Source organism: Scardinius erythrophthalmus, assembly GCF_964197995.2.
Source record: "Scardinius erythrophthalmus genome assembly, chromosome: 6".
In the NCBI taxonomy this organism is placed as follows: Eukaryota; Metazoa; Chordata; class Actinopteri; order Cypriniformes; family Leuciscidae; genus Scardinius; species Scardinius erythrophthalmus.
Genome location: NC_138226.1, coordinates 46,088,454 through 46,114,104, shown reverse-complemented (window position 1 = coordinate 46,114,104; position 25,651 = coordinate 46,088,454). Strand labels below are relative to the sequence as shown.

At 38.3% G+C, this 25,651-nt stretch overlaps 1 protein-coding gene and 1 pseudogene across 3 annotated transcripts; one reads left to right on the top strand and one right to left on the bottom strand.

Annotated features, from left to right (window-relative positions):
- Positions 1–1,102: 1,102 nt before the first annotated feature.
- LOC308692412 (uncharacterized protein) lies at positions 1,103–17,845 on the bottom strand. 2 transcript variants are annotated; one of them, XM_081368384.1, is made up of 6 exons: positions 17,781–17,845; positions 14,222–14,338; positions 10,887–11,962; positions 10,628–10,783; positions 1,742–1,834; positions 1,103–1,660 (listed from the first exon to the last, which is right to left on the bottom strand). In XM_081368384.1, exons 2-6 carry the CDS (start codon positions 14,295–14,297, stop codon positions 1,373–1,375), a joined length of 1,689 nt encoding a protein of 562 aa, XP_081224510.1. In that variant the 5' UTR covers positions 14,298–14,338; positions 17,781–17,845; the 3' UTR covers positions 1,103–1,372. The 2 variants fall into 2 exon arrangements, with proteins under 2 accessions (XP_081224510.1, XP_081224511.1); XM_081368385.1 differs by having other exon boundaries at positions 17,418–17,803.
- A 3,914-nt stretch (positions 17,846–21,759) lies between these two features.
- On the top strand, positions 21,760–23,328 carry LOC308691865 (putative nuclease HARBI1; annotated as a pseudogene). The gene is made up of 2 exons: positions 21,760–21,825; positions 22,835–23,328. The product of its transcript is annotated as a putative nuclease HARBI1 (transcript).
- Positions 23,329–25,651: the final 2,323 nt, after the last annotated feature.

The following is a 25,651-nucleotide window of genomic DNA, read 5'->3' as shown; positions in this document are numbered from 1 at the left end:
ATTTTAACATTGAGCTCATTTTTTTGTACATTTGGAGTGCTGTCAATACAGAGAACAACGACAAAAATCGGTGTTTCCTACACCGAGTTATTCTATTTTTAAAATTTGCACCCTGTTGACTTCAATGGGGCAAGTACTAAACCTGCTTTTAGCCTCTAAACATCCTTGATGTGTCATTACAAGTGCCCAGCCAATGTGAGTGATTCCTTCTGAGTGAACACGAGTTAATCTGACTGCAGTAGATGTGAAAGATATGTATAAAAATTATGTTATTTAAGCCAGCGCAAATACCTGTTTACATCCTGTTTTCGGCTGAAGTCCAAAGTAGTCGATTGCCGAGTTCACGCGCATAGGTTTAGTTACCAATGATCACGCGCGTGAACTCGGCAATCGATTACTTTGGACTTCAACCGAAAAACAGGATGTAAACAGGTATTTGCGCTGGCTTAAATAACATCATTTTTATACATATCTTTCACATCTACTGCAGTCAGATCCACTCGTGTTCCCTCAGAAGGAATCACTCACCTTTTCTGTGCACTTGTAATGACACATCAAGGATGTTAAGAGGCTAAAAGCAGGTTTAAACATTGCCCCATTGAAGTCAACAGGGTGCAAATTTTAAAAATAGAATAACTCGGTGTAGGCAACACCGATTTTTGTCGTTGTTCTCTGTATGGACAGCACTCCAAATGTACAATAAAATGAGCTCAATGTTAAAATTGACCGGAGTTCTCCTTTAACATTGTTGCCATTTAATAAAATGGCCAATCATATAAATAGAGGTTTTAATCACAGGTTAGAATTCTTATCCCTGATTTGTTAATGTGGGTTTACAATTATGTGGTGCAACAATAAAACCCAGATCAACAAATCCTTGATTAGCTCTAAACCTAATTATCTTAATTTAATCCTCATTGGTGCAACCCACCCAATGTGTTTAAACTGGATTACAAAACTTATAAATGTTATTACTGTAGTGCATTTGTAATTTTTAGATGCGGCTCTTCATAGGAGGACTGAACTGAATCCAGCGTTTTACCTTAGAAAATAGACTAAAAAAAGATTAAAGAAAATAAAAGAATAGTTTCCAAGCTGCTTTGTAAGTAGATATGTAGTTTTATTTCCAAAAAAGGAAAAAGAAAAAAAAAAAGAGAAACCTAATTGGATTTGAACAATATACACTTAATTGCCAGTTTATAGAATCCACCTTACTAAAACTAAAGTAGTTTTTTTTTTTTTTTTACAGTTTTGCTTGGGCTTTTGTTTTAAACTGCATTTATTATATTATTGTAATGCACAAGAAAACTTTTACATTTGCAGCACAGTCCAACATTTGTATTTGATGACAGCAGCCTAACTCTACAGTGTTTTAGTACAGCAGTTTGTTTTTTAGAGACATAACCTTCAGGCTAGGTTTCAGGTCATCCAGCTCAAGGAGAATCTTTTGAAATGCCTCAAAAGTATTTTTCAGTTCTTTTGGGTAGCTGAGGTTGAGTGCGTATATCAGCCCCATTAGCAATGCACAGGCCCGGGGAACGTCCAGGTCTTCCTGGAGCTCTGTTCCCTCGACCACAATTCTTGCGTTGGTTGGGTCAGACGTTGTGGCTCCTCTAGTTATAATAATCTTCATCCTTTCATTGGTATTATCCCCATCACCCTAAGTAGATCAGAATCAGTGTCAGTGTTTTAAGTTAGCATATTTAAAAATCAGATTGACACAAAGTACAGTGTGTCTTACCAAGCGCTCTTTAAAGAGATCATCTTCCTTGTCTCTGAGATGCACCATTATGGAACGGATAACAGCCTCTCTCCTTCTTTCCAAAGAATAATCCTGTAAAGAAAAAAAAAGTTCACTACTTATCCATGAGGATGGGTTTTTAATAAATACATCAACAATCTGAAAAAAGACAGATGAGGTTTATGACTGTACCAATTACCCGGTTAAATTTAAATCAAATAAATTGACCATTAAAAATAAAAATAATAAGTAAATAAATCATCATTTGAAAGTATTTCTGGCCTCCTGGTGACAGAAAGAACAACAAATGTGTCATTCAACAAACAACTGATATAGGCGTTTCTGCAATTTACAGTAATGTTCTGTTAACCAGAGGTCAGGACTTAGATGTAATTATTGTACTTAATATTACTGTCTAATATTTGTAAAAAAAATATTAGACTCCTTGCCACAGTATATAGACCCCTGTGACCCTACACACTAGGCTTGCTGCGATAGTCGGTGTTATCGGTCACAACACCGGTTTCAGCACTTGCTCACCACGGCAATTTTTTTCAGTTTAAAGTGTTACAAATATTTAACGCAAGTATCTGTTTTTTTCTGTCATCCGTTGACTAGCGTTGTATCATCACACTCTTATTAATGCAAATGCTTTTAAATCATTCAAACACGACGAGACAAGAGAACGTGCTGTCTGTCAATGTCCTGTTTATGACACACACACACACACACACACACACACACACAGAAATACGCACACCAGTATCACATTCTCTTTCAGGCTTGAAGTTACAGGCACAGTTAGGCTAAATATGACATTTGTTATTGGTTTATGTGAAGATTGTTTTAAGTTCACTTTTAATATTGTTATATTTTTTGGAGCCTAATAAATGTTAAAATATATAACTTTCTATCAGGGGCGGCATTTACGTATGTCAGTATAGCAGTTGCCCAGGGTAGGGAATCGAAAATAGATTCTGGAATCAAATACTTGAGGTCAGGAATTGGATACTTGTTATAAAATAGAGATTGCTAATAAATCATGTTTCCACTATAGGTTGGATATTTATATCCGCTGCAGAGCTGATAGTTACGGCCCGTTCAAATGAACGCTGGACGAGTCATTTGCTCTGCCATATAAGTGATTCTTTCAAGATCCCCTATAGATTAATTAATAATTCCCTTTGAGCTAAATTGACCTGTTTGACCCTTACACTTTAAAGTGGCGTTTACGCTTGTAACTTTAAGAAACATGCCCGATCGTTGAAAATGGCACATCCTTATTTACATACAGCAGACTCTCACGATTAAAAAGAGACCAAAATCAACATAATCCATTGCGTCGATCACGAGATATTCCTCACGGAGTGATGTAACATGCTACTTGCCTAAAGACATGTCTTTCATCTTTCCGGGATGCAATCGTGTTATCCAACCGAGCATAGAGACACGTTTATTTGCCCCGAAGCACATACAGAGGGGACGCAATCCAGTGGGAGCGCACTGCCACTCAGTGGACAAGCAATGGTTATTCATTAGTAGCAATATTGTATTCAGTCAGAACATGGCTATTCAGAAGAGGTTTACTTTGAAACAAGTTTTGGAAAATCTAGATCTAGACCAGGATGATCCAGAAGAGGACCGTGAATCAGACACAGAGCAGCGCTGACTCCTATAAACAGAATGCTTTTCTTCAGGGTATTGATCCTGTTGCTGAAAAGTAAGTAATCATTACCTTTATTTTGTCAAATCAAGTAGATAGATTTATTACAAAATTATAACAAAACTATAACATTTTTTCGGTTTAGTAAGTTTTCAGTGTTAACTTTTTGACTGATTACAAAGTTTACTGATAGTATTCAGCAATAACTTTTCAGAGAGTATTACTGATATTTTTTCAGTGCTAACTTTGTAGAGACAGTTACAGATTTTTTTTATTGATTACATTTTAGAGTGTATTACTGATGAATAACAGCAGCCTCGATGTGTCAGAAAAAAGATAAAGCCCCAAGCGCCCTGCAGTTCAAAGGCATCAGCAGGACCAGCATCAGAGTCTCCTCATCCGCCACAGAGCCTATCCTCAGGTGCCAGGCCTACCAGGAGCCATGTTGGTTTGAAGTGCCACCAAAAGACATGCCTCAAAACTAAGAAAAGCCACACACAAAAAAGTCAAGAACTGCCGTGCGTTCAGAAGAACAAATGGACATGTGGCACAATCTTTCTGACGAAGATGAGGCACCACCAATGCCCAGATTTGCACCTAAATGGCCTCCTGGACCACAGATCATTACTGATGAGCTGTATTCTCCAATCCAGTTGTTTTTCCACAAAAGTGTGGTCTTGGGGCTCATAGCAAATGCAGGGCTCCAGACTGCGACCAAAATTTGAGAGTGTGCGACTAAATTTTACATCCAGTCGCACATGTGCGACCAGTAAATTTCATCTCGTTCATAGTGGGCGACAACCGACGTCGCGTCTGCGATTCTTTGTTTACGACATCACGACAAGAAGACTAGCATGTTTAATTTTTTAACGGTCCTCCATGAAGGGTTCCGAGTGAATGAGTGTGTGTGTGTGTGCGCGCGAGGGAATGAGTGTGTGTGTGTGTGTGTGTGTGTGTGTGCGTGCGTGTGTGCGTGCGTGCGTGTGTGTGTGCGTGCGTGCGTGCGCCCACGCGCGAGTGAGTGAGTGAGCGAGCGAGCGAGCGAGCGAGAGAGTGAGAGAGTGTGTGCGCGAGTGAGTAAGTGAGTGAGTGAGTGAGTGAGCGAGCGAGAGAGAGAGAGTGTGTGCGCGAGTGAGTGAGTGAGTGAGTGCGTGCGTTAGTCTATGTGCGTGTATGTGAGTGAGTGCGTGTGTACATGTGCGAGTGAATATGTGTGTGAGACGGCTCGAGATGACTGGTTGTAAAGCAATGTGTAGTCTGACAATGTTTCTTGTCCAGGACATGACAAGATTTTTAGGAGTCGAAATCGTGTAATCTGATACATTGACTATAGTAACAGACAAAAAAATAGCGTATTCTGAACCAGGCATAACTATAACTATGGTATACTGTGGTTATGAAAGTAGCCTACACATCTTTTTACAGCACTTCAAAACTATATCCTATTAAAATGTTTTGTTTTTTTAATGTGTCGACCAAAACATTTTTGTTCATCCTTTAAAGATTGTCTCTATTTATAAAACTGAAAGTTTCAAGAAGTAGGAAAACTCACACTTATTTTTTTTAAAAATAAGACTAAATTACCATTGTAAACAGCTGCTGAGGGTGCTTATTGGCTATTTTCACTCCCTAATATCTATTTTGTCACTCATTTTGCTTTTGAAATAATATTAAGACATTATGAAGGATAATAATTAAATTTAACTTTATCTATACACCTCAAATTAAGCTCAGTGCTTTGTCATCCCACAGTGCTACCAAATACTTTCTGTAGAACTTAGAGCCGCGGCCCTCAGATGTTAGTCTGGAGCCCTGTGATCTTAAAATAAAACTGCACCATAATTTCTGTACGCTTTATTTATTATCAAAGCATTTGTCTGTAATAGTTATTTAGGGGGAAAATGTGAAGGTGTGCCCCTAAATTTTCTGCTTGCGCTCCTAAAATTTTAAGTCAGGGGCTACAGCGCTCCTAATAAAAAAAGTTAGTCTGGAGCCCTGAAATGCACACGCAGAAAAATTGTCCAACTCTGGGAAGAAATACAAATGGCAAACTCACCTTGGATGAGTTTAACAGTTACTTGTCTCTGTCCATTTACATGGGCCTCATGAAAGTCAAAGATCTGAGTGATTACTGGTCCAAAAAAAATGGGTTACGATTTTAGTTTCCCACCCTCAGTGATGTCACAGGATCGATTTTCGTCCATTTCATGGACCCTGCATTTCTGCGATCTAAAGGGGGGACGAAGAAAACCAGCAGAAAAAGGGAACTGAAGAATACGACCCCCTATACAAAATAAAGCCTCTCTACACAGACCTCATCACTGCCTGCAAGACATTTTACCAACCAAATCAGCATCTTTCGATTGATGAGAGGATGGAAAAGCGCCACACACAGCGACAAAGGGCTCAGTTATGACTCTGTCATGTCCCTGTTAGACTTTCCCCTGCCAGGCACTGGATACAAACTGTATGTGGACAGTTTTTACACAAGTCCAGATCTTTTCAAAGACCTAGCAGGACTACAGACTGGTGCATGTGGCACGATCCGAACAAGCAGGAAGGGCTTTCCAAAGACAAGAGGAAAATGACATGCCCAAAAACGCTGAAAGGGGAACCATCGTTTGCGTTTGCTGCCACTGACCCAGAAAGCAGTCCGGGAGAAGCTCATGAAGAAGCAACCAGACACAACTCCACAACAGCCTTCACAAATGTGCATGCCTGCATATATACAAGACGACAGCACTCGGGGATGAAGGTGTGTGAGGTGCCACAATAAAACACCAGTTTCCTGCAATAAAACACCAGTTTCCTGCACAAAGTGTAAAGTGGCACTTTGCGCCCAGCAGAAACTGTTTCCAGGACTGGCACAAAAGCCCAAAAAACTAGGGAGGTGAGAAATACAGAGCCTAAATGTGCGATGAACCACGGGAACATACATATCTGTAGGCTACATGTAATCCATTACATAGTCACTAAGGTTGTGATGTGGTGTTCGTTTTAATGTTTAATTTTAGTGTAGCGTATGCAGAGTTCTGATTATGTATGTGTATTGTGTTGCTAATGCTGAGCGCATGGTTGCTGTCCAGTGCTCAAGTCTTTCACCTATGCATGTAAAAGGTTTTTGTTGTTGTCTTGTGGTCACTTGTATTAAGCTTATATATTTTGTTGAATATGCCTATTCTTTGGTCAAATATCATTTAAAACTACACTTCTGTTGAATGTGGTGTGTATCATAGTTGCTTTTATTTAAAAAAAAACGTCAATTTCTTTACAAAGCAACTCTGACGTCATGAATTTCGATTATACTCTTAGCACCCCCACATATTGGTCTAGCACCGGCAGAGAAACAATTCTGGTGCTGTGAATGGCGGGAGAGTATACATGACTGGAAAATAGAAGAAAGAAAAATTTCCTGCATAAATACTGATAACGGGGCCAATATTGTTGCGGCCGTCAGACAGTTAAAATGGCCATGGGTAAGTTGTTTTAGTCACCTATACATTGCAATAAACAACTCACTTAGGTATAAGGCGGCCAGCACTGATCGGGCATTCAGTGTTTGCCGGGGAGTCAACGCTGCTTTATCCCACAGCTGGAGGAGGAGACGCAAGCTTAGCAAAGCACAAGAGAAGATGACACTCCCTCAGCACTCCTTGATCACGGTAATTTTTAAAAGTGTGGGCCAATACCCATTACCTAATGGCAATAATTTAATAAGTGTTCCAACATGTAAAACCATAAATGCGCATATAGACCTACTAGACTCCGCAAATGAAGCTATTTGACTTCAAAACAACAACATGATATTTCATAATTTCTTTACGGTTTGACGGTTAACGGTGGCAGGCCCCAAATATAATTTAAATCAGCAAATTAAAAAGATATATAAAAAAAACACAAATTAAACTGATAGACTCAGTTCGGGCGCCAGACAAGCTTAATCTTGTCAAATAATGTTTTTTTTACACAGAATAGCTCTTTAAGCCACTGGTTACAAACAAAACCAGTGAATCAGAATCACACAAAGAAAGTTCAGTTTCACAGTTGTATTTTCATTATTTTCACAGAAATCAGACAAAACCTCAGTTTTTGTCTGACTGACACAAAAAAAGACAAAAAAGAAAATACTTTGGCCCAAGTTCAAAATACAGTCTTTCCACCATTTTTTTGTTTTGGTTCAACAATAAAGAAAGAAAAACTAACTAACATGTGAAAGTTGGTGCTGAGGTAGAAGTATCTCTGCAGAACTTGCTCACACTCGTCAGCAAAAAAGATAAGCTTCACTGTACAGCCGGTGTCCAGAGGTGCAGCTCACACTCACACTCAGTGTCAATCGCCACGGCAACTCACACTCACACTCAGTGTCATTCGCCACGGCAACTCACACTAAAACTCAGTGTCAATCGCCACGGCAACTCACGCTCACACTCAGTGTCATTCGCCACGGCAACTCACACTCACACTCAGTGTCATTCGCCACGGCAACTCACACTCACACTCAGTGTCATTCGCCACGGCAACTCACACTAAAACTCAGTGTCAATCGCCACGGCAACTCACGCTCACACTCAGTGTCATTCGCCACGGCAACTCACACTCACACTCAGTGTCAATCGCCACGGCAACTCACACTCACACTCAGTGTCATTCGCCACGGCAACTCACGCTCACACTCAGTGTCATTCGCCACGGCAACTCACACTCACACTCAGTGTCATTCGCCACGGCAACTCACACTCACACTCAGTGTCATTCGCCACGGCAACTCACACTAAAACTCAGTGTCAATCGCCACGGCAACTCACGCTCACACTCAGTGTCATTCGCCACGGCAACTCACACTCACACTCAGTGTCAATCGCCACGGCAACTCACACTCACACTCAGTGTCATTCGCCACGGCAACTCACACTCACACTCAGTGTCATTCGCCACGGCAACTCACACTCACACTCAGTGTCAATCGCCACGGCAACTCACGCTCACACTCAGTGTCAATCGCCACGGCAACTCACACTCACACTCAGTGTCATTCGCCACGGCAACTCACACTAAAACTCAGTGTCAATCGCCACGGCAACTCACGCTCACACTCAGTGTCATTCGCCACGGCAACTCACACTCACACTCAGTGTCAATCGCCACGGCAACTCACACTCACACTCAGTGTCATTCGCCACGGCAACTCACACTCACACTCAGTGTCATTCGCCACGGTAACTCACACTCACACTCAGTGTCAATCGCCACGGCAACTCACGCTCACACTCAGTGTCAATCGCCACGGCAACTCACGCTCACACTCAGTGTCAATCACCACGGCAACTCACGCTCACACTCAGTGTCAATCACCACGGCCACTTACGCTCAACTCACGCTCACACTCTCCCAAACACAGCCTCAAGTCTCACTGACTATGCGTTCATCTCAGATAACCCGTTCCTTTTCCCTCCGCTTCCTCTCCTACAACTCCACCTTATATACTCATTTCCTCACTTCCAGATAATTGATTTCCCTCCTCCAGCCAGTCACGCAGCTTACGTTTTACGTTTACGTGCCGAGACCGAGATGGCAGAAAGCGCATTGTTTGTTTTCTTTATTTTACAAAAGGCACAAATAAAAGTAGACTCTTTAAAGTGATGATACAGAGGCTACTCTTATCTGTATGACCAGAAATGACAGTATGTTTTGTGTATTTTTGTTTCCACTGTTTTCAGGAAAAAATGCAAGTGATCGCGCCGACTTGACCCATCACAGCACCACCCATCTAACCCAACATCACCTACTATATATTTTATATACAAACTTTATTTATTTATAAAAACTATATTTTTAGCCATGTTATACATTTATGAACTGAACTGACTTGAGCTATTGTCTTCTGTAGAGCTGCTGTAATTTTCCTGTTTATTACTGTGAAGCTGCTATGAATCAATCTGTATTGCAGGGTTTCCCATACATTCATTAATTTGTGGCGGCCCGCCACATATCAACGCTGACCGCCACGGATTGATTCAGATTTTTTAACTATTTAACATGGGTAAAATTGTATTTTATTCGCGCTGCTTGCTCCCCCTCTCTCTTACAAACTGACAATGGAGGCACGACTAGCCCTCCTTCTCTTACCGCACGATCTGAATCAAAACATGAGCATGTAGAGGGCGGATTGTTGCCGGTGCTTAATGCTTATTCCCCCAGCGAAGATTCCAGAATCAATCCGGAGTTGAATGGTTAGTATAATGAACACTGTTGCTCAACATAACTCTGAGAAGTTGTCTAGATGTTAAGCGCGGTCGCGTTTCATTACAGATTCGCGCAAAACTTTTGCGATTTTTTTTTTCTAAATATCAGTTACAACTATTGCGAAATGACGGCGTTTCCATTAACCGATGTTATGCGACTAAAACGTAATTTGTTCCTCTCGCGATCAGTCATTCCAAAAATCATTGCAACGGACGTTGGTAGGTTCATATCACAGCCACCAGACTAGACATTATATTATTATTATCTCCAGGTTCAGGTTGGTGTGTGTTGGTTTTTGTCCACCTCAATCTCCAGGTGTGCGTGTGTGTGTGTCTGAGTCTGTGTGTGTCCACCTCCATGTCCAGTTTGGTGTGTGTGTGTGAGCCTGTGTGTGTCTGAGTATGTGTTTGGGTCTGAGTGGGTGTGAGTGTGTGTCTGTGTTTGAATTTGTGTGTGTGAGTCTTTTTGAATGTGTGTGTGTGAGCCTGTGTTTGAGTGTGTCAGTAAGTTTGTGAGTTTGTGTGTGTGTGTGTGTCCAGTTCCAGGTTTGTGTGTGAGCAAAATTTGCAACAAAAAGTCTGTGGAGCAGTCATAGCATAGAAAGTGTAACAATGGCAAAGTCTTTAAGTTATCTGACACTAAGTGTTGGCAATGGGAATGTGTACTTGTCAATAAAAATATATGATATATATAAAGTTTATATATATGATGTATATATAAACATATATATATATGATATATTTAACTTAATAACAAGCCCCCCCCCCCCCCCAACCCCGGTCCCCAAACACCACACCACCGCAAATAGAATCTAATTCTGTGGGAAACACTGTATTGTATAAAGCACTCTATAAATAAAGACTTGGTAAAAAGTGACGACATTATTCTGACACATCATATATTCACCCTCTCTCCTCTCCACCTAAGGCCGAGTGTACAGTAGTACACAGTAAAGCACTATATAAATCTCTCATTCATACCTCTAGCAGCATGTTCCTGATACGCTGAATACTCATCGTTGCAGGCCCTCTTCTTGTCAAAACCAAGGATATTATTTTTGAGAAGTATTGGTCCAGTTTTGCAATGAAAGTTTCCTCCAGGTTGACAGTAGTGATCCTTGTGAACTCTTTGTTTATCTGCAGAAAACAAGGCACAATAAAAAAAAAGGCACAATTTGTTAATGTAGAAAGTTGACTTTAATATAGCACATATTGCACTTTCATAAAAAATTATATTTACCTGATCTGCACAAAAAAGAGCAGGCCATCTGTTTTTTAAATCAGTGACTGATAGTGCGTGACTGACAACTTCCTGCCTGCGAAGGGAGAACGTCTTTGCCATTTTCTCACAGATGATCTGATAGTTGCTCCTCATCTTTACTTCATTAAGGAGCGCCACCCGTTCACGTTCCAAGCTTTCTTCAGTTTCTCCTTGTGGGTGAGGGGGCAAAAAGTTCACCTCTGCCTTTCTTGGCTTCTTGATATTCTTCGCCGGTGCTTTTTCATGCGCTCGCTTCTTTTTGAGAGAGTTCACGTCGAGCTCAGGGCATCCAAGACCTCTCAGTTTCGATCTATAGTTGCCCATTTTATATTTCAGTCTTTGTCGCCATTGGTAGCATCCATTATATGAGCCCGGTTCTCTGAGGCAAGGATGTTTCTGAATCAGCGCCTCGATGACATCCGACAATTGTGCGCTTGTTGGATAGGCCACATACTGAAAGATGGTTTCGGCCAGTTTCTCCAGGATGTCTGGAAGGATTGAGGTGAAGTTGAGTTGAAATCCGTCCTTCTTGAAAGCTTCATCTCCTGAAGCAAGCACAAGTTCTGTATCATATGCAAAGCGAGGTACTGGGAATTCAGTAGGCCAACGCTGTGAACGCTGAGTCTTGTGTTCGGGTGACGAAAGAGTCGATGTCTCCTGTGGTCTAGAAGAGGAACTGCTGTTGGAAGGACGGACGGAGGTCACTGAAGTATAGACCGAGGATGCTGAGGTTTGGACTGAGGTCTTTGATGCACTTTTAACAGAATTATCCACATTGGTAAAGGTCAGAGTAAGTGTAGGAGGTTCAACAATGTGAATCACCTTAATTGTGTCCTTGTCCTTGATGTCACTTGTTGAGGTAACAGAGAAATATTCCTCCCCGAAATCAGGATCCTTATAATGCAAAGTGAAGTTCCCAATGAGGCCAAATGTCTTCCTCACAATATGCTCGAGTTCATTTACACTCCCAGGGATTCCATGAGGCAAGTCCAGTTTGCGAATGTCATGTTCCTGAAGAATGATACGAAGTTTGGCTGGATGAGACACTGGAGCATCTGTAAAAAAGACCACATCACTCAAGTCTGAGTTACAGCACAACACCTCCAGTCACATCCCTGAAGGCGAGATAAGGCAGGCAAAAACATCGTTTTTTTTTTTTTAAATGGTCTATTTTGAGATTTTTGGATATTTGTCTTCAATAACATGTTTTCTTTCAGACTTGTGGTGAAAAAAAGGCCAAAATACACATTTAGGTCTTTATTTTACTACACTTTGTCTGTTTGCATCTGTAGATTTCTCCTAAATTCAACAAAAGTTGGCGTTCTTAAAGGGGTCATATAATGGTACATGCACTTTTACAAGTTGATTGTACTGAAATGTGTGTTGGCAGTGCCTGTACACAACCATCATAAAATGATAAAAATCCATCCAGTGTTTTTTTTATCTTCTTTTATGTTTCCCCCCAACTCAAATCAACGCCCCTCTCACGATTGTTGATTGACAGCAGCGTTTCAACACAGCCCCGCCCTTGCTCGTGAGTGAGCTGTCAATCATAGCACGCGCGGACTGGCGCGGTCATTGTTGATACGCTGGAGCACTGTCTATGAGCAGAATGGCGTCTAAGCGATTGTGGTGTTCTGTTCTTGGGTGTAATAACGAACACAGCATCATTTTGATGTTCCTAAATCCGGACCGCTGAAGACGCAGTGGCTGAGTTTGTTTTCGAAGGGAATATTCCCCACGATCAACGTCAATGCTTTCATGTTTGCGCGAATCATTTCACACACCAGACTGCTTTACAAAGGAGGGTCAGTATAAAGCTGGTTTTGCTAAGAAGCTGCTCCTGAAAAAAGGATCGGTACCAACTATTCGTGTTTCTGCTGCACCCCCAGAATAACTGAAGCGAGTGTAATGTTTTATTAACCTTTATATTAATAATTATATTAATCTTTGCAAATCGCTTGCACGCTTCACGATGAATGCGTCTAGGGTTTACACTCAGGGTACATTACGGCATGTTTTCTATGTACGACATTCTCAATATAACTCATAATCCTACGTTTATAATAAACAACGCATTATGGTTATTGTGTTACAAACGGTGTCCGCACAGAACAGAGGGGCGGGGTGAGTAGGGCTGCACAATTAATCGAATTTCTAATCGTGATCACGATTACAGATGCCACGATTACGTAATCGTTCAAAGCCGCGATTACAAAAAAAAACAACCTCTTGAGTGCATGTGTTTAGAGCAAGTTATGTTATGAGAGTTATGAGAATTTATGTGTATGTTTAGTAAAGGGGGACAGTACTTGTGTGTGTGTTCACAATTTTTAAGTAAACATGTATTATAATATGCCTATATATATATTCAATGTAAATTGTAATAATCGTAATAATCGCAATTACAATTTCAAAGGAATAATCGGCAATTATGATTTTTGTCATAATCGTGCAGCCCTAGGGGTGAGCAAAGCTCATTATCATGTACAGACACATGCACTGAAATGGCGTGCTGAAAACAGAGCTGTTTTTGACCAGGTAAAATGTTTTCTTACAATACTAATGAGAATTCTTAATTAAAGTATATAACAAACTTTAACTTTAGACCCTAAAGAATCATATTAGCTTGTACAAAAATGGCATTATATGACCCCTTTAATCAACACGCTGCTCCGCGATCGCTGTCTGCTCCCTGTCATCACACACACCACTGGAAAGCCCTCTCTCTCCTGTACAATGCTGTCGGATCCAAATATGGTAATTTCCTTTTTATCAGGGGGTGCGCAATCTCATTGGCTGATGATAAATCTTTAAAGCCCGCTTTCTCAAAATGACTTTTCTCTCATTCTCCAAGTCCGAAATCTCCACTTCAGTAGCACCGATATACACCAAACTTTCCAGTCTTGTGCCTAGTTATATTATGAAGACATTTACAGAGGGATTTGTAAATATATTATTCCTAGCCTGATTTATATAACATTTTATTCCAAAAAACATGGCGAAAATCATATTTTTAAGGCTATTGACAGTATATTCTGATTTACAGGATGATAACAGTAGATATCCATAAATCCCTCTGTAATTTTTTTCCCACAACCACACAGTCTTTACCCTGTTCCAAGTTCTTCAATATATCACATATTCAACGTAAGCACGTGCTGCAGAAACTAAACAGAAGCAGCTGTATCCATACCCGAATCGGGAAGGAGTATGTGACAATAGAGTGTCGTATATCGAACACAGCCCGTGTGACATTAAAAAATATAATTCATTTGTGGAGGTCAGGATTTCAATAAGGATTAACAACAAACCTGTTTGCTCCACAGCATCTTCGTGTTTCACAATCACCACGTCTTCACTCTCCTCTTTCATCAACGCCATCTTCATATGAGTGCGTCACGTGGATCTCAGCTGAGCCAGGAGTTCTCCTGCGTGTTTGGACAATTTGTCATGTTTAAGATCAGAATAATGAACAGAAAGAAAAACAGATCCTAATTAGCTGGGTGCATCTCATGCTGCCTTCATGTGCTATCAGAAGTAGTGCAAATACCAGTTTCATAGTAGGAAACTGGACAAGAGCGGCCTCTCGAGTCATGTTTATGATTGGGAGATCATTTAGCTGGAAGAACCCCAGACTCTTTGATTTCCATGAGATACGGACAATTTAAACACATCAAGGCATCCGTCTCTAAACACACTGAGTGATATGAGCTCAAGCCACACATTTTAGATGTTTGCCTAGAATTGCCTCGGAGTTTAGAGAAACTCTCTGTAATCTGACTGATTTCTTCACATACCCAGATATCTCCAGGAGTAAAGAAGGAACAAGGATATAAAGAAAAAACACTGACTAAGGATGAACTGATAACCGGTTTCACGATAAAATGTCCTGGCGGTTAGTATTATCGTTTTCAAAGGTACAATAATTATCATTAAAACCGTGTTTTATTATGGTGATTTTGAATGTTAACTTGTTAACCTCAATATCGAGACTAAGTTGGGGAAATAATTGGACACAAAATATTGTTTTGAGTTTAAATTTTTTATTATCTAGCTTGTAATTAACGCGAAGCTTCCACAAAGAAATGTTCGCAGCAAGTGGCTTTGAGCCAAACAAGTTTAAACAAGACAATTAGTGCTGACCTTTAAGGGATAATGTGTAGGCTATTCATTGTACACTTATTACACTTGTTTAACCACAGAAATAATTACCAGGATGTGAAATATTGAATTGCGTTTAATGTTTTAAAATCTTCTTAGCCTACCCGTTTATAAATCCATTTTTTACAGTTTACAAAACAATCGTCCAGACAGGATGATCACTACACAACTATTATAGTAGTATGGATACTAAAGTCCTCTGATTTCATCTTCAATACAATAAAAAAACTGAGACGCAATTTGAATGAAACGAGAGAGCGCGTCCACGGTGATACGAGAGACAGGTGTGCGCTGTTATAGGCCAATGCGTTGCTATTGACGACCGTCACTTTGAGGAAGGTTCTTGAGGAACATTCTTGAATGATTCAAGAAGAGAATCTTGCTTTAAAAAAGTGCAAAAGAGCTGCTAATTTTATTAGTTGTTTGTAGATTTTCAAATAGCCTATAAAGCTTGTTGAAATGTTTTCAGTGCATCATTTCTTTTCGAACATTTTCAGCTCATTCTAACAAAACCGTGATAATATTGATAATCGTGATCGTTTGGATCACTTTAATTGTGATGTGAAATTTTCATACTGTTTCATTCCTAACACTGACATTTAACGGCTGAAAACTTCTGTCTGACGCATCTGTACAAAAGCCAACAGGGTTGGAATTTAATGGAAGAATAGGGCAAAAAAAACGCCCTAAAATGTATTAAAATTCCCCTGAAAATTCAAGGAATAAATGCAAAAAATCCCCTGTATGACTTATATATATATATATATATATATATATATATATATATATATATATATATATATATATTTAGGGCTGGGCAATAAAACGATAACGATAATTATCGTGATATAATTGTGCTCGATAAAACTAGGTAAAGAGTTTCGGTAAATGTTCAATAATGTTTATGGGACAAAAGTGGAACGAATCATAAATCCCTATCATTTACCATGGATTTACTGTAGTAACACCATGGTATTGTGGCAGAAATGTGGGATATTCATATCACTAATTTAAACATGCATTAAATGAGTAATAGATTGAGATAAATAGCGTTTTACAGATGTTAATGTTTTTGTTAATGAACAAATGAATATCTGCATCCAAACTCAAGCCTCTACTAATGTAAAATGTGCATTTTTTTTTTTCAATTAAGACAATCATTTTGTTAGGAACAATTACTGAAAAAGTGTAAAATAATTAAAAAATGTTTTGAATGTTCTACCTTAGATTTGTGAAATGTTCACATGTTTGGCAAGTGTTTGTCATGTTCTGACAAAAATAAATAAATTATTGTGATAATTTTATTTTGGCCATATCACCCAGCCCTATTTACAACATATTAGTTAAACAACAGCGTGCAAGAGTGAACATTACTAACTTAAACACTACTCAGTGTTCATCTGTGTCCAGTGTTAGAAATAAAACTGAAGCGGTCTTGATTCCATAGTCACTGTTAGATTAATTACCAGTGTCTAAACAAAACAAGCATTAGTACTGGTAGCTTAAAAAAAGTGAGTACTAGAATCATGAAAATAGATACTAGTAAGTTTAAAGAATTAAATGTTAAAACAGCTTGCGATAGAAAAGCACATGGAGTGGTGAATGTATAAAAAAGCTTGGATAATGTTGGCAACGAATGGGATGGTACAATTTACTCAAAAAACTCTTGGATATTGACTTAGTTCCAACCCTCATTAAACACTTAATTCTGAACACATATAGTGATTAGAATATTTTGGGGTGTTTAATTTGGAGTCTTCAGGACACCGTTTGTCCAGGAATGGAGTTGAAGAGCCCTGAACTAATAATGTATCCTCAAAACATTAATGCAGTTTCCACACAAAATAGGCAAGAATGAACATTGCATCTGCCCTGATTGCTATTCTTTACAACAACAAACCACTTTAACCACGAAAATGAACCATGGTTTTACACAAAAAAAAAAAAAAAAACATAGTTATGTTAAACCATGGGTTACACAAATTAACCATGGTTTTGCTACTCTAACCTTTAACCATGGTATTTGTGGTAAAACGTACACAAAATGGTAACCAATTAGCCACAAAAAAATAAATAAATAACATGGTTACTCCACTTTTACTTTAATAAAACCATGGTTAATTTTGAAGGAACATTTCTGATAGCACGTGAAGGCATCAGTCGCTAACTTTCCTGACTTGCAACACTAAAAACAAGACTTCAAATGAATTCAAGAGTAACAGAGAATACGAATTATATATAGGCATTTAATTACATACGAATTATATTTAGTATTTAATGATTTGTAGTTATTCAACATTCACTTCCATGAAAACATTTGCAAGTGTTTAGTAAAAGATACACTACCGTTACTGATGTTCGTGTCGCTGTGCGCGCGGTGACTAAACAGGGAATCGTTTAGCGATTGCAGAGCAACTGATTCAATTGACTCGGAGTTTCGAAAAGCTCCGTTTCCCCCGTCCCAGTTAACCAGAGACCGAATTCATGTTTACTATAAACACTATAAACACTATAGGGCGCGAAATGAGACGCATATTTTCTGTTACTCACGTGTGGATGTGCTTTACTCACACAAATAACGTTCATTAATGTTGGATGAAGCATTACTGTGTTGCATTCGGTAACAGTTAATTTATTAGCATTTATTGTAAACGCTATGAAAACGACTTTGTATCGATTTGAAGACTTAAAACGCATGCAAACACAAACCTTTCTTCAGCCAAATCACAGATGGAGGAGCATGGCGCATAGTTATGATGTCACATACCTACACCAAAATAAAAGTCCTATTCACACATTAAAAAACACAAACATGCATTGAAATTTACATACAAAAACGCATACATACATTTATTAAATGAAACGAGTTAATTTCACTCGAATATTATTGAAAGTTCATTGCACTTATTAGAAAAAAGTTATGGGAACTCAATAATGTTCAGCAGAACTCAAACTGAATCAGTTGCAGCAGATTTGTAGTTCCCAGCATGCTTTGCTTCAGTCTCTGAGAGGAGAGTAAATGCTGAAATTAAATGTTTTGGCATCTGATTAATAAAGGCATAGATCTACTTGTATTTGATGTTGTTATGTTGGCATTTAATATGACATATGATTTTTTTTTTTTGTAATCAAACACTGTTTGGGGGTTCAAACACTGTGTGTCTGAAAATAGTAATTTTACATACAGATTAAACTATTGGTTTTAAATAGGGTTTTATTATACCAGAGGTATAATATAAAAAAAGAAAACCAGCATTGGGGCAAAATACACACATTATTATGGAAGCTTGTTTCCGCCACAAAATAAAAAAAATAAAAGATAATTGCGACTTTTTTTCTCGCAATTGCGAGTTTACATCTCGCAATTCTGACTTTATATCTCAGAATTCTGAGAAAAGATGTCAGAATTGCGAGATATAAACTCGCAATTATGTGTTATAAAGTCAGAATTGCGTGATATAAAGTCAGAATTCTGAGATATAAAGTCAGAATTGCGTGATATAAAGTCAGAATTCTGACTTTTTTTCTCGCAATTGCGACTTTATATCACGCAATTCTGACATCTTTTCTCAGAATTCTGAGATATAAAGTCCAATTCTAAGGGGGAAAAAAAGACGGACTTTTTTTTTTTTTTTTACCTCAGAATAGTTTATATCTCACAATTCTGACTTTATAACACGCAATTGCGACTTTATATCATGCAATTCTGACTTTATATCTCAGAATTCTGACTTTATAACACGCAATTGCGACTTTAAAACACGCAATTCTGACTTTGTATCTCTCAATTCTGAGAAATAAAGTCAGAATTGCGAGATGTAAACTCGCAATTGTGAGATAAAAAGTCGCAATTATCTTTTTTTATTATTATTTTGTGGCGGAAACAACTTCCATACATTATTGATCAATACTGTGTGTCTTTTTTTTTTATTTTTTTGATAATTTTTTTATTTTTTATTTTGTCTTTTTTTTTGTCTTCTTTTAATAATTTGTATCAGTACAAATACTTCAGATAAAATAATGTGTTTTTAATAATGTCTAAGTTAAGACAAAACAATCACCTTAGCAAAGTTCTAATTTCTGTTTATTTTGATAAATAAAGGAATTATTTTTTTGTGGCACAATTCATCTAGTGGCTGCAACCTGTTCAGCAGAACCGATCTATTTGAGCCCCTGAGTCAGGCCTCCCAGCCGGGCTTTTAGCATCACCTTTATTGGTAATTCAAGGGACCGTTTATGTGGCTGTAGTAGTGAACGTTGACACAGTGGATGTGACGCTTCGCCCTACAACGGTGGTGGGTTTTCTAAGGGAGGTATAGTCAGTTATATAGTTATATAGTCAGTTGTTGAGTTGTTGAAGTAAAGCCAGTTACTGCCACCATCCAGTCCTAGTGTGATGGGGAGTCCCTCCTTGTCCCAACAGATGGAGTCCCTTGATTTATCAGTTTTGTCCAGTTCAAAGCAGGGTCAGGTTAGAGCTCTGGTGCAGAAATATCAGGCAGTGTTTTCGGGTCATGAGAAAGATCTAGGTTGCACTCGCCTCATTTTTCATGACGTACCTTTATTGGATAATGTTCCGGTGCGTCAACAGTTCCGACGGATCCCTCCTTCTGAATATGAAGTCCTGTAGTATATGTTGACATATATTCAAATGCGCATCCCTATAGACTGAACTCGTAATACGCATGTGCACTCCATCAGCGTTCTCGCTGGTTTGCATTTTGAAGTTTGCACAGAAAGAACTTTAGAGTTTTCTGTTAAAACGTTGTTGTGTTAGCGGCCCCTAAGTTAATAACTAATGATCGTTGCGATGGAAGTGAATCAATCAAAACTAACTTTAGCTGGACAGTAACTTTATTCTAGAGCTGCTGTAAAGCCAAAACAATCTCTGTCACTGTAATCTCCTATTATCTCTGTAAGGCTGCTTTGGAACAATCTACATTGTTAAAAGCGCTTTATAAATGAAGATGACTTGACTTGGCATGCTCGAAAAACAGACGGTTCTGTTTAAAATGTAAAATATTCCGACTAAAATATACATTGCTAAAGTATTTGTTTTTTAACAATAAATGTGTCATATGTAGAATTTAAAACCTACTAGTAATTGTATTTTTATGATAGCAGTAACTCTAAGGCGACTATTGTAATGGGGTAATCAAATGTAGGATAATTAGTCTGTGCTGTTGTTTGTATTTATTTAATTTTTTTAGTTTAGTGAATTGAAAAATAAAATCATTATTTTTGTTTTTAGATTGTAATGTTAAAATGTCAGAATTTAATGTGATTTTAACCCATTTTTGCACATAATATATATATATATATATATATATATATTTTTTTTTTACAGAAAAACATAGAAAATAGATATAAACATATATACTGTATAGATAGATAGATAGATAGATAGATAGATAGATAGATAGATAGATAGATAGATATAAAGAGATATAAACCGTATATCGCCATTCACCCCAAAAATACAGAGATATGATTTTTTGCCCGTATTGCCCAGCCCTAATTCACCCAAAATTATGTAAAAATGCCGGCCTTGTCGAGTATCATTGTAAACATTGTCGGTTGTGTCTTAAATGAGCTTAAACGTGATATAATATGCATGTGTTAATATTGGATCTGTGCAGCTCTTAAAGTGACAGGTGCCTAATATTCCTGCTGCTGTCTGTTATTATATGTTAATCAAACAAAAGACAGAAAATTGAAAGACAGACAGTAAATTACTGTAATAAGGGTTTATCTACATGTATATTTATACAGTGAAGTTTGATAACTATTTCTGTACCTGAAAATCTGGTTTTGACCAACATGAAAAACCTGAAAAGAACTGTTTATTTCATTTGTATATGTTTGTGCTGTTGTATTTATTTGTGCTATTGCTCGTAATTTGATTATTTGTTCTTATTTTATTACTGACTGTCGTTTTTGGTGTCATTACCTTATTTATTAAGGTTACATTGATCAAAAACAACTAAAACAATACCTAGGTCTATTTTATTTTATGACTTTTTTTGTGTTGCGGCCAATGAAAATTTTGGCAGGGAAAGTAAATATTTCAACCACTGAATGCCTGTTGAGTCAGTGTTTTATTGTTTTCTGTGCAGAAAGCATGGTGATTCCACGCCTCGTTAAAGTGCTGTAGTCTAGTTTGGATCTGTGGAAGAAAAACTATGATAAGTGGAACTTTGTGAATGTCATTACTGGGCTCCAGAAGTTCACCATTTTTAAGTTGCATTAGCAGAACTATAGGCTAGTGTATAGTGTGACGTTGCTTTATTAGAAATTCAATTTGGTCACGACTGATCTACCTCACCTAACTGATATTAAAAACAACACATTTATTTGTCTCGCTGACATAAAGCTCCTAATGGCAACCAACATAGCATTAGAAAAAGCATGACTACTTTAGTTGACATATGATAACAGGACTCATAATTGGGTGATTCTGTAACAGGCACTTTGTACTTTACCATGTGTGGCATATTTCAATTACTTTTTCTGAGCCATTTTAAATTGTTTTTATTCTGACGGTTGCACATAAAGCAATGGACAATGGATTGTCACAGTACCAAGGGTAAAGAAATATACAATTTCTGCATTATGAACCATTGAATTTGAAATGGGGCAATAGTTGTTGGAGTCACAAAGAAATAAGACCTTGCCTTTATTGAGAGGGATGACTTCCAGCATCAGTTATCACCAATACAGTGCTGTAAAGTCATCCAAGCTTTCAAACAAAGAGGTGAGAAAAAGAAAAATTACCACTGATGTTATATTGCTCAAAAAAGTAAAGCAGATTTGGGATTCACTAATAAAACAATTTTACATTCTCTTATGTGTAAACTGTTCATACTGTAAATAAAATGCACTTGTAAATATATGTTAATGTATTTCTTCTCTTAAAGAACTGAATGGTAGAGTTGACACTAATGTCAAAGTAAGTTTTCATTCCCTAACGAGAGATGTGGAGCGATGCAAACAGTGGCTAAGGGCGATGAACCACCCAATGAATTTACAAGACACAGCCATGGAAGTCCTAAAAAACGAGAGGATTTGCAGTCTACATTTTAAAAAGGAAGACTTGCGTCCTGGGAATGAAGAGAGTCGCTCTTTTGGATACCGCGATTCTGTCTGTGTTTACCTTTCCAGATGACGATGAACAGCCTTTAACATCTGGGGCCGGTTGCATAAATCTATTTATAGTCTTGCAAGTTAGTCGTCTAATTTTTTTCTTTAAGACTGGTATTTTTCTTTTAAAGTCAGTTGCATAACATTTTAGACTGGTCTAATTTAAGACAAAAAAGTAAGACTGGTTCCCCCTTGGCTAACTTTCCTTTACAATCTATGTTGCCATGGAAACGAATAAACTGTCAAGTGCTCTAGATTCACTAAAGTGGCCCAACTTTGTCTTGCGGCATGGCACATTTTAATATTTGCTTTTATGAAAGGGCAATAAGAAGAGAAAGAGTTTTCAAAGACCGTTCAAACCCATTAGAAGTCCTTTCTGAAAAGGAACTGCTGGAGAGGCTTCCTAGACATACAATAAAAGAACTTCAAGAAATTTTAGCATCCCTCCACTGCTACAAGTATGTCTAGCTCTACGCTTCTTTGCCACAGGATGTTTTATAAACACAGCTGCAGACTTAATTGGGGTACACAAGTCTACTGCATCAAGAATTATTCATCGGGTTGCCTGTGCACTGTCAGAAAGACTTCCACTTTATCCGACTGACGTCTCTACCTTGAACAAGGTGAAGGCAGATTTTTTCAACATTGCAGGATTTCCAAATGTAGTTGGAGCCATTGATGAAACACATTAGGATTCAAGCACCTTCAACTCATGAGCAATTGTTTGTTAACAGGAAAGGCTACCACAGTATTAACGTGTAGGCCATTTGTGATGCCAAACTAAGAGTGCTGAACTGTGTTGCTCGTTGGCCAGGATCAACCCATGACTCTAGTGAAAATTCATGATGCATTTGAGAGAGGAGAATTGCAGGGTGTGCTCTTGGGTGACTCTGGTTATCCACTAAAACCCTGGCTACTCACACCTTTCTTAAATCCAGTCAGTGTGCCTCAAGCTCGGTACAACACAGCCCATGCCAAAGCAATAAATGTTATTGAAAGGTGTTTTGGAGTCCTGAAACGAAGATTTCATTGTCTGCATGCAGAGCTCAAAATGAAACCAGAAAGAGTCTGCAACATAATCTGTGCATGTGTTGTTTTGCACAACATGGCAAGGTAATAAATATGTTTTTAACTGTAATTAAAACTCCTAGCTACATATTCCCCAATGATTTTAAATTAAATGAGTAAAATATCAATTTCCATTTAATAGAGATCTTGCACTCCCAGACTTGGAGGATGACCAAAATTGAGACAATACTTACAAAATATTTGATGCATAGTATCAGTAAAATCAACAATATGCGTAACAATATCCATCTTTGTTGTTCATGTTGAAGCAAGTAAAGTTGTGCATCTGTAATTTAGTTTTGTAATACATTGTACTTGCTTTCGTCTGGGGGAGACGAAGAACGCATTGAAGGTCCATTGTCCACACTGAAAGTTTGTCACTGGATTCCTTTTTATCCTTAGCTTTTTCAGCTTGAGCCTGAGCCTTTAAAGGACAAATCAAGTGAAAAATTAACCTGGGGTTAATTAACACATGGTTACCGAGTCGATCGTTCCCTGCGATGCGTTTTCATGAAAATCGAATGTATAGAGTTTTATCTTTAAAAACAGATTAGCTCATAACACTAGTATATGGGGCACAGAGTAAGTAAAAATAAATCGCTAGTTAATACCACTAACAAGGCTCAAAATAGCCTCACACTAACACGGTAACATAATGAGGGTCCTTACAGACAAAGCGAAGCATTGAGAACTTCGTAAGTGTACAGACAGTTTAATAAGAAGATACTTTATAAAGACAGTACATTACGTGTTGACATGCAGGATCCATCTTGGAAAACAGTCTCGACTAATCGAGCCACGAACGCCGTCGATAGGATAGCTAGTCGATAGGAATTACGTTTGTGAAATCTAAAGTAGCACGGCGTTCGTGGCTCGACTAGTCGAGACTGTTTTCCAAGATGGATCCTGCATGTCAACACGTAATGTACTGTCTTTATAAAGTATCTTCTTAGTTACTGTCGCTATGCCCGACAAGCTACGCTGCTCTCACGCCACACCATGTTCTCACGCAGTGAAAAATACATCGCAGAGCAGAGAGGAGACTGACAACACGCTGACAGACAGGACGGACCAGGTTACTTTTCGGTTACGTTTGATATTAAACATATTAAACAAAGTCTCACCTTTCAAATTTGGTCATTTTTTAAAAGAAATTTAAACAATAAATACCATTTTGTGGCTCTTTAATGTGTCTGACAGACCGCTGTAGAGCATCAGTTAAAGCTGCTCGTGAACCGATCATCTCTGAATGCTTTGTCGGACAAAATGGCGGATGGCGAAGTATGATTGGTCAGATCACCTGTCAATCAAGCTCCCTGCGAAGGGTCAATTATGCTATGAGGCTAACGAAATCACAAATACATTAACTTACACTAAAATTCTTCAAATCTCTTAAAAATATCTAAAGATTCTGTATGTAAACATTACATATGTAAATTCAAAATGAAATACCAGGAATTATTAAATACAATTGTTTGATTAGTTATTGGACAATGGTCGATGAGATCAATAGTTCATGTCCAAGTTTTTGTAGCTCCAACTTTAGCTTAGTTTTCTCTAATTCTAGTTTTTGTATTTCTAATTTTAGTTTAGTCTCTTCCAGTGTTAATATTTTAGATTGTTTTTCAAGTATATTGTTCTTGGTTATCTTGCTTGGAGTGTCTTTCTGTGTCTCGGTGTCTGAGCCACTTCCCACAGGTGTCATTTGGGTGCTGTCCAAATCATCATCTTTAAAAATAAAGAATTGCTGGGTTTTTTCGATTAAAAATTTTCATTTTTTGCATCATGAACCATATAAACCATCGTTTTTGAACATCTTTGACGGATCGTGAGACAGATGGGTTGACACGTCTGCAGTAAAGTAGGACATCAAATATGAGTTGTATACAAGTTGGCTGTTTACAAAGTAAATCTGCCGTCTTCAGCATGTTTTTCTGAATTGGCATACTTTTTCTAAAAAGTGTATAATATTATAATAGCATAGTAGCATAGTGTATAATATTATAATAGGAGAAGCACGGTTCAATCAATTATACTGCAAGAAGTCTAAGCATTGGGCATTGAAAAAAGTTTTCACGCCACACACACCGAAGTTTGTCGGAGATCTCATTGAGAGAGTCCTGGAAAGTAGACGCAATCTGAACATCAAAGATCCAAAACCCAACCTCCTCACTCGCCCTGCCACAACCTGATTTGCCACCCAACATTGCCCCTTCACCAAAACCATCAAAAGAGACTGCCAAAGCATTGTTCAAAAGCCGCTTCTGAGACCTCTTCACATAGCACCCAACTCAATCTCCATCTCTCTCACTACTGTACTGGGACAACACCATCTGTGGCTTTTTATATTCTGCAGATACTGGATGTATATA

Bases quoted from the DNA above. Each gene is read 5' to 3' on its own strand.
- LOC308692412 (XM_081368384.1), bottom strand. From the start codon at position 14,297: ATGAAGATGGCGTTGATGAAAGAGGAGAGTGAAGACGTGGTGATTGTG. The intron at 10,784-10,886 runs GTAAATATAATT...TGTTTTCTGCAG, and splicing joins CTCTTTTTTGTGCAGATCAG to ATAAACAAAGAGTTCACAAG. The intron at 1,661-1,741 runs GTAAGACACACT...TGATCTACTTAG, and splicing joins ATCTCTTTAAAGAGCGCTTG to GGTGATGGGGATAATACCAA.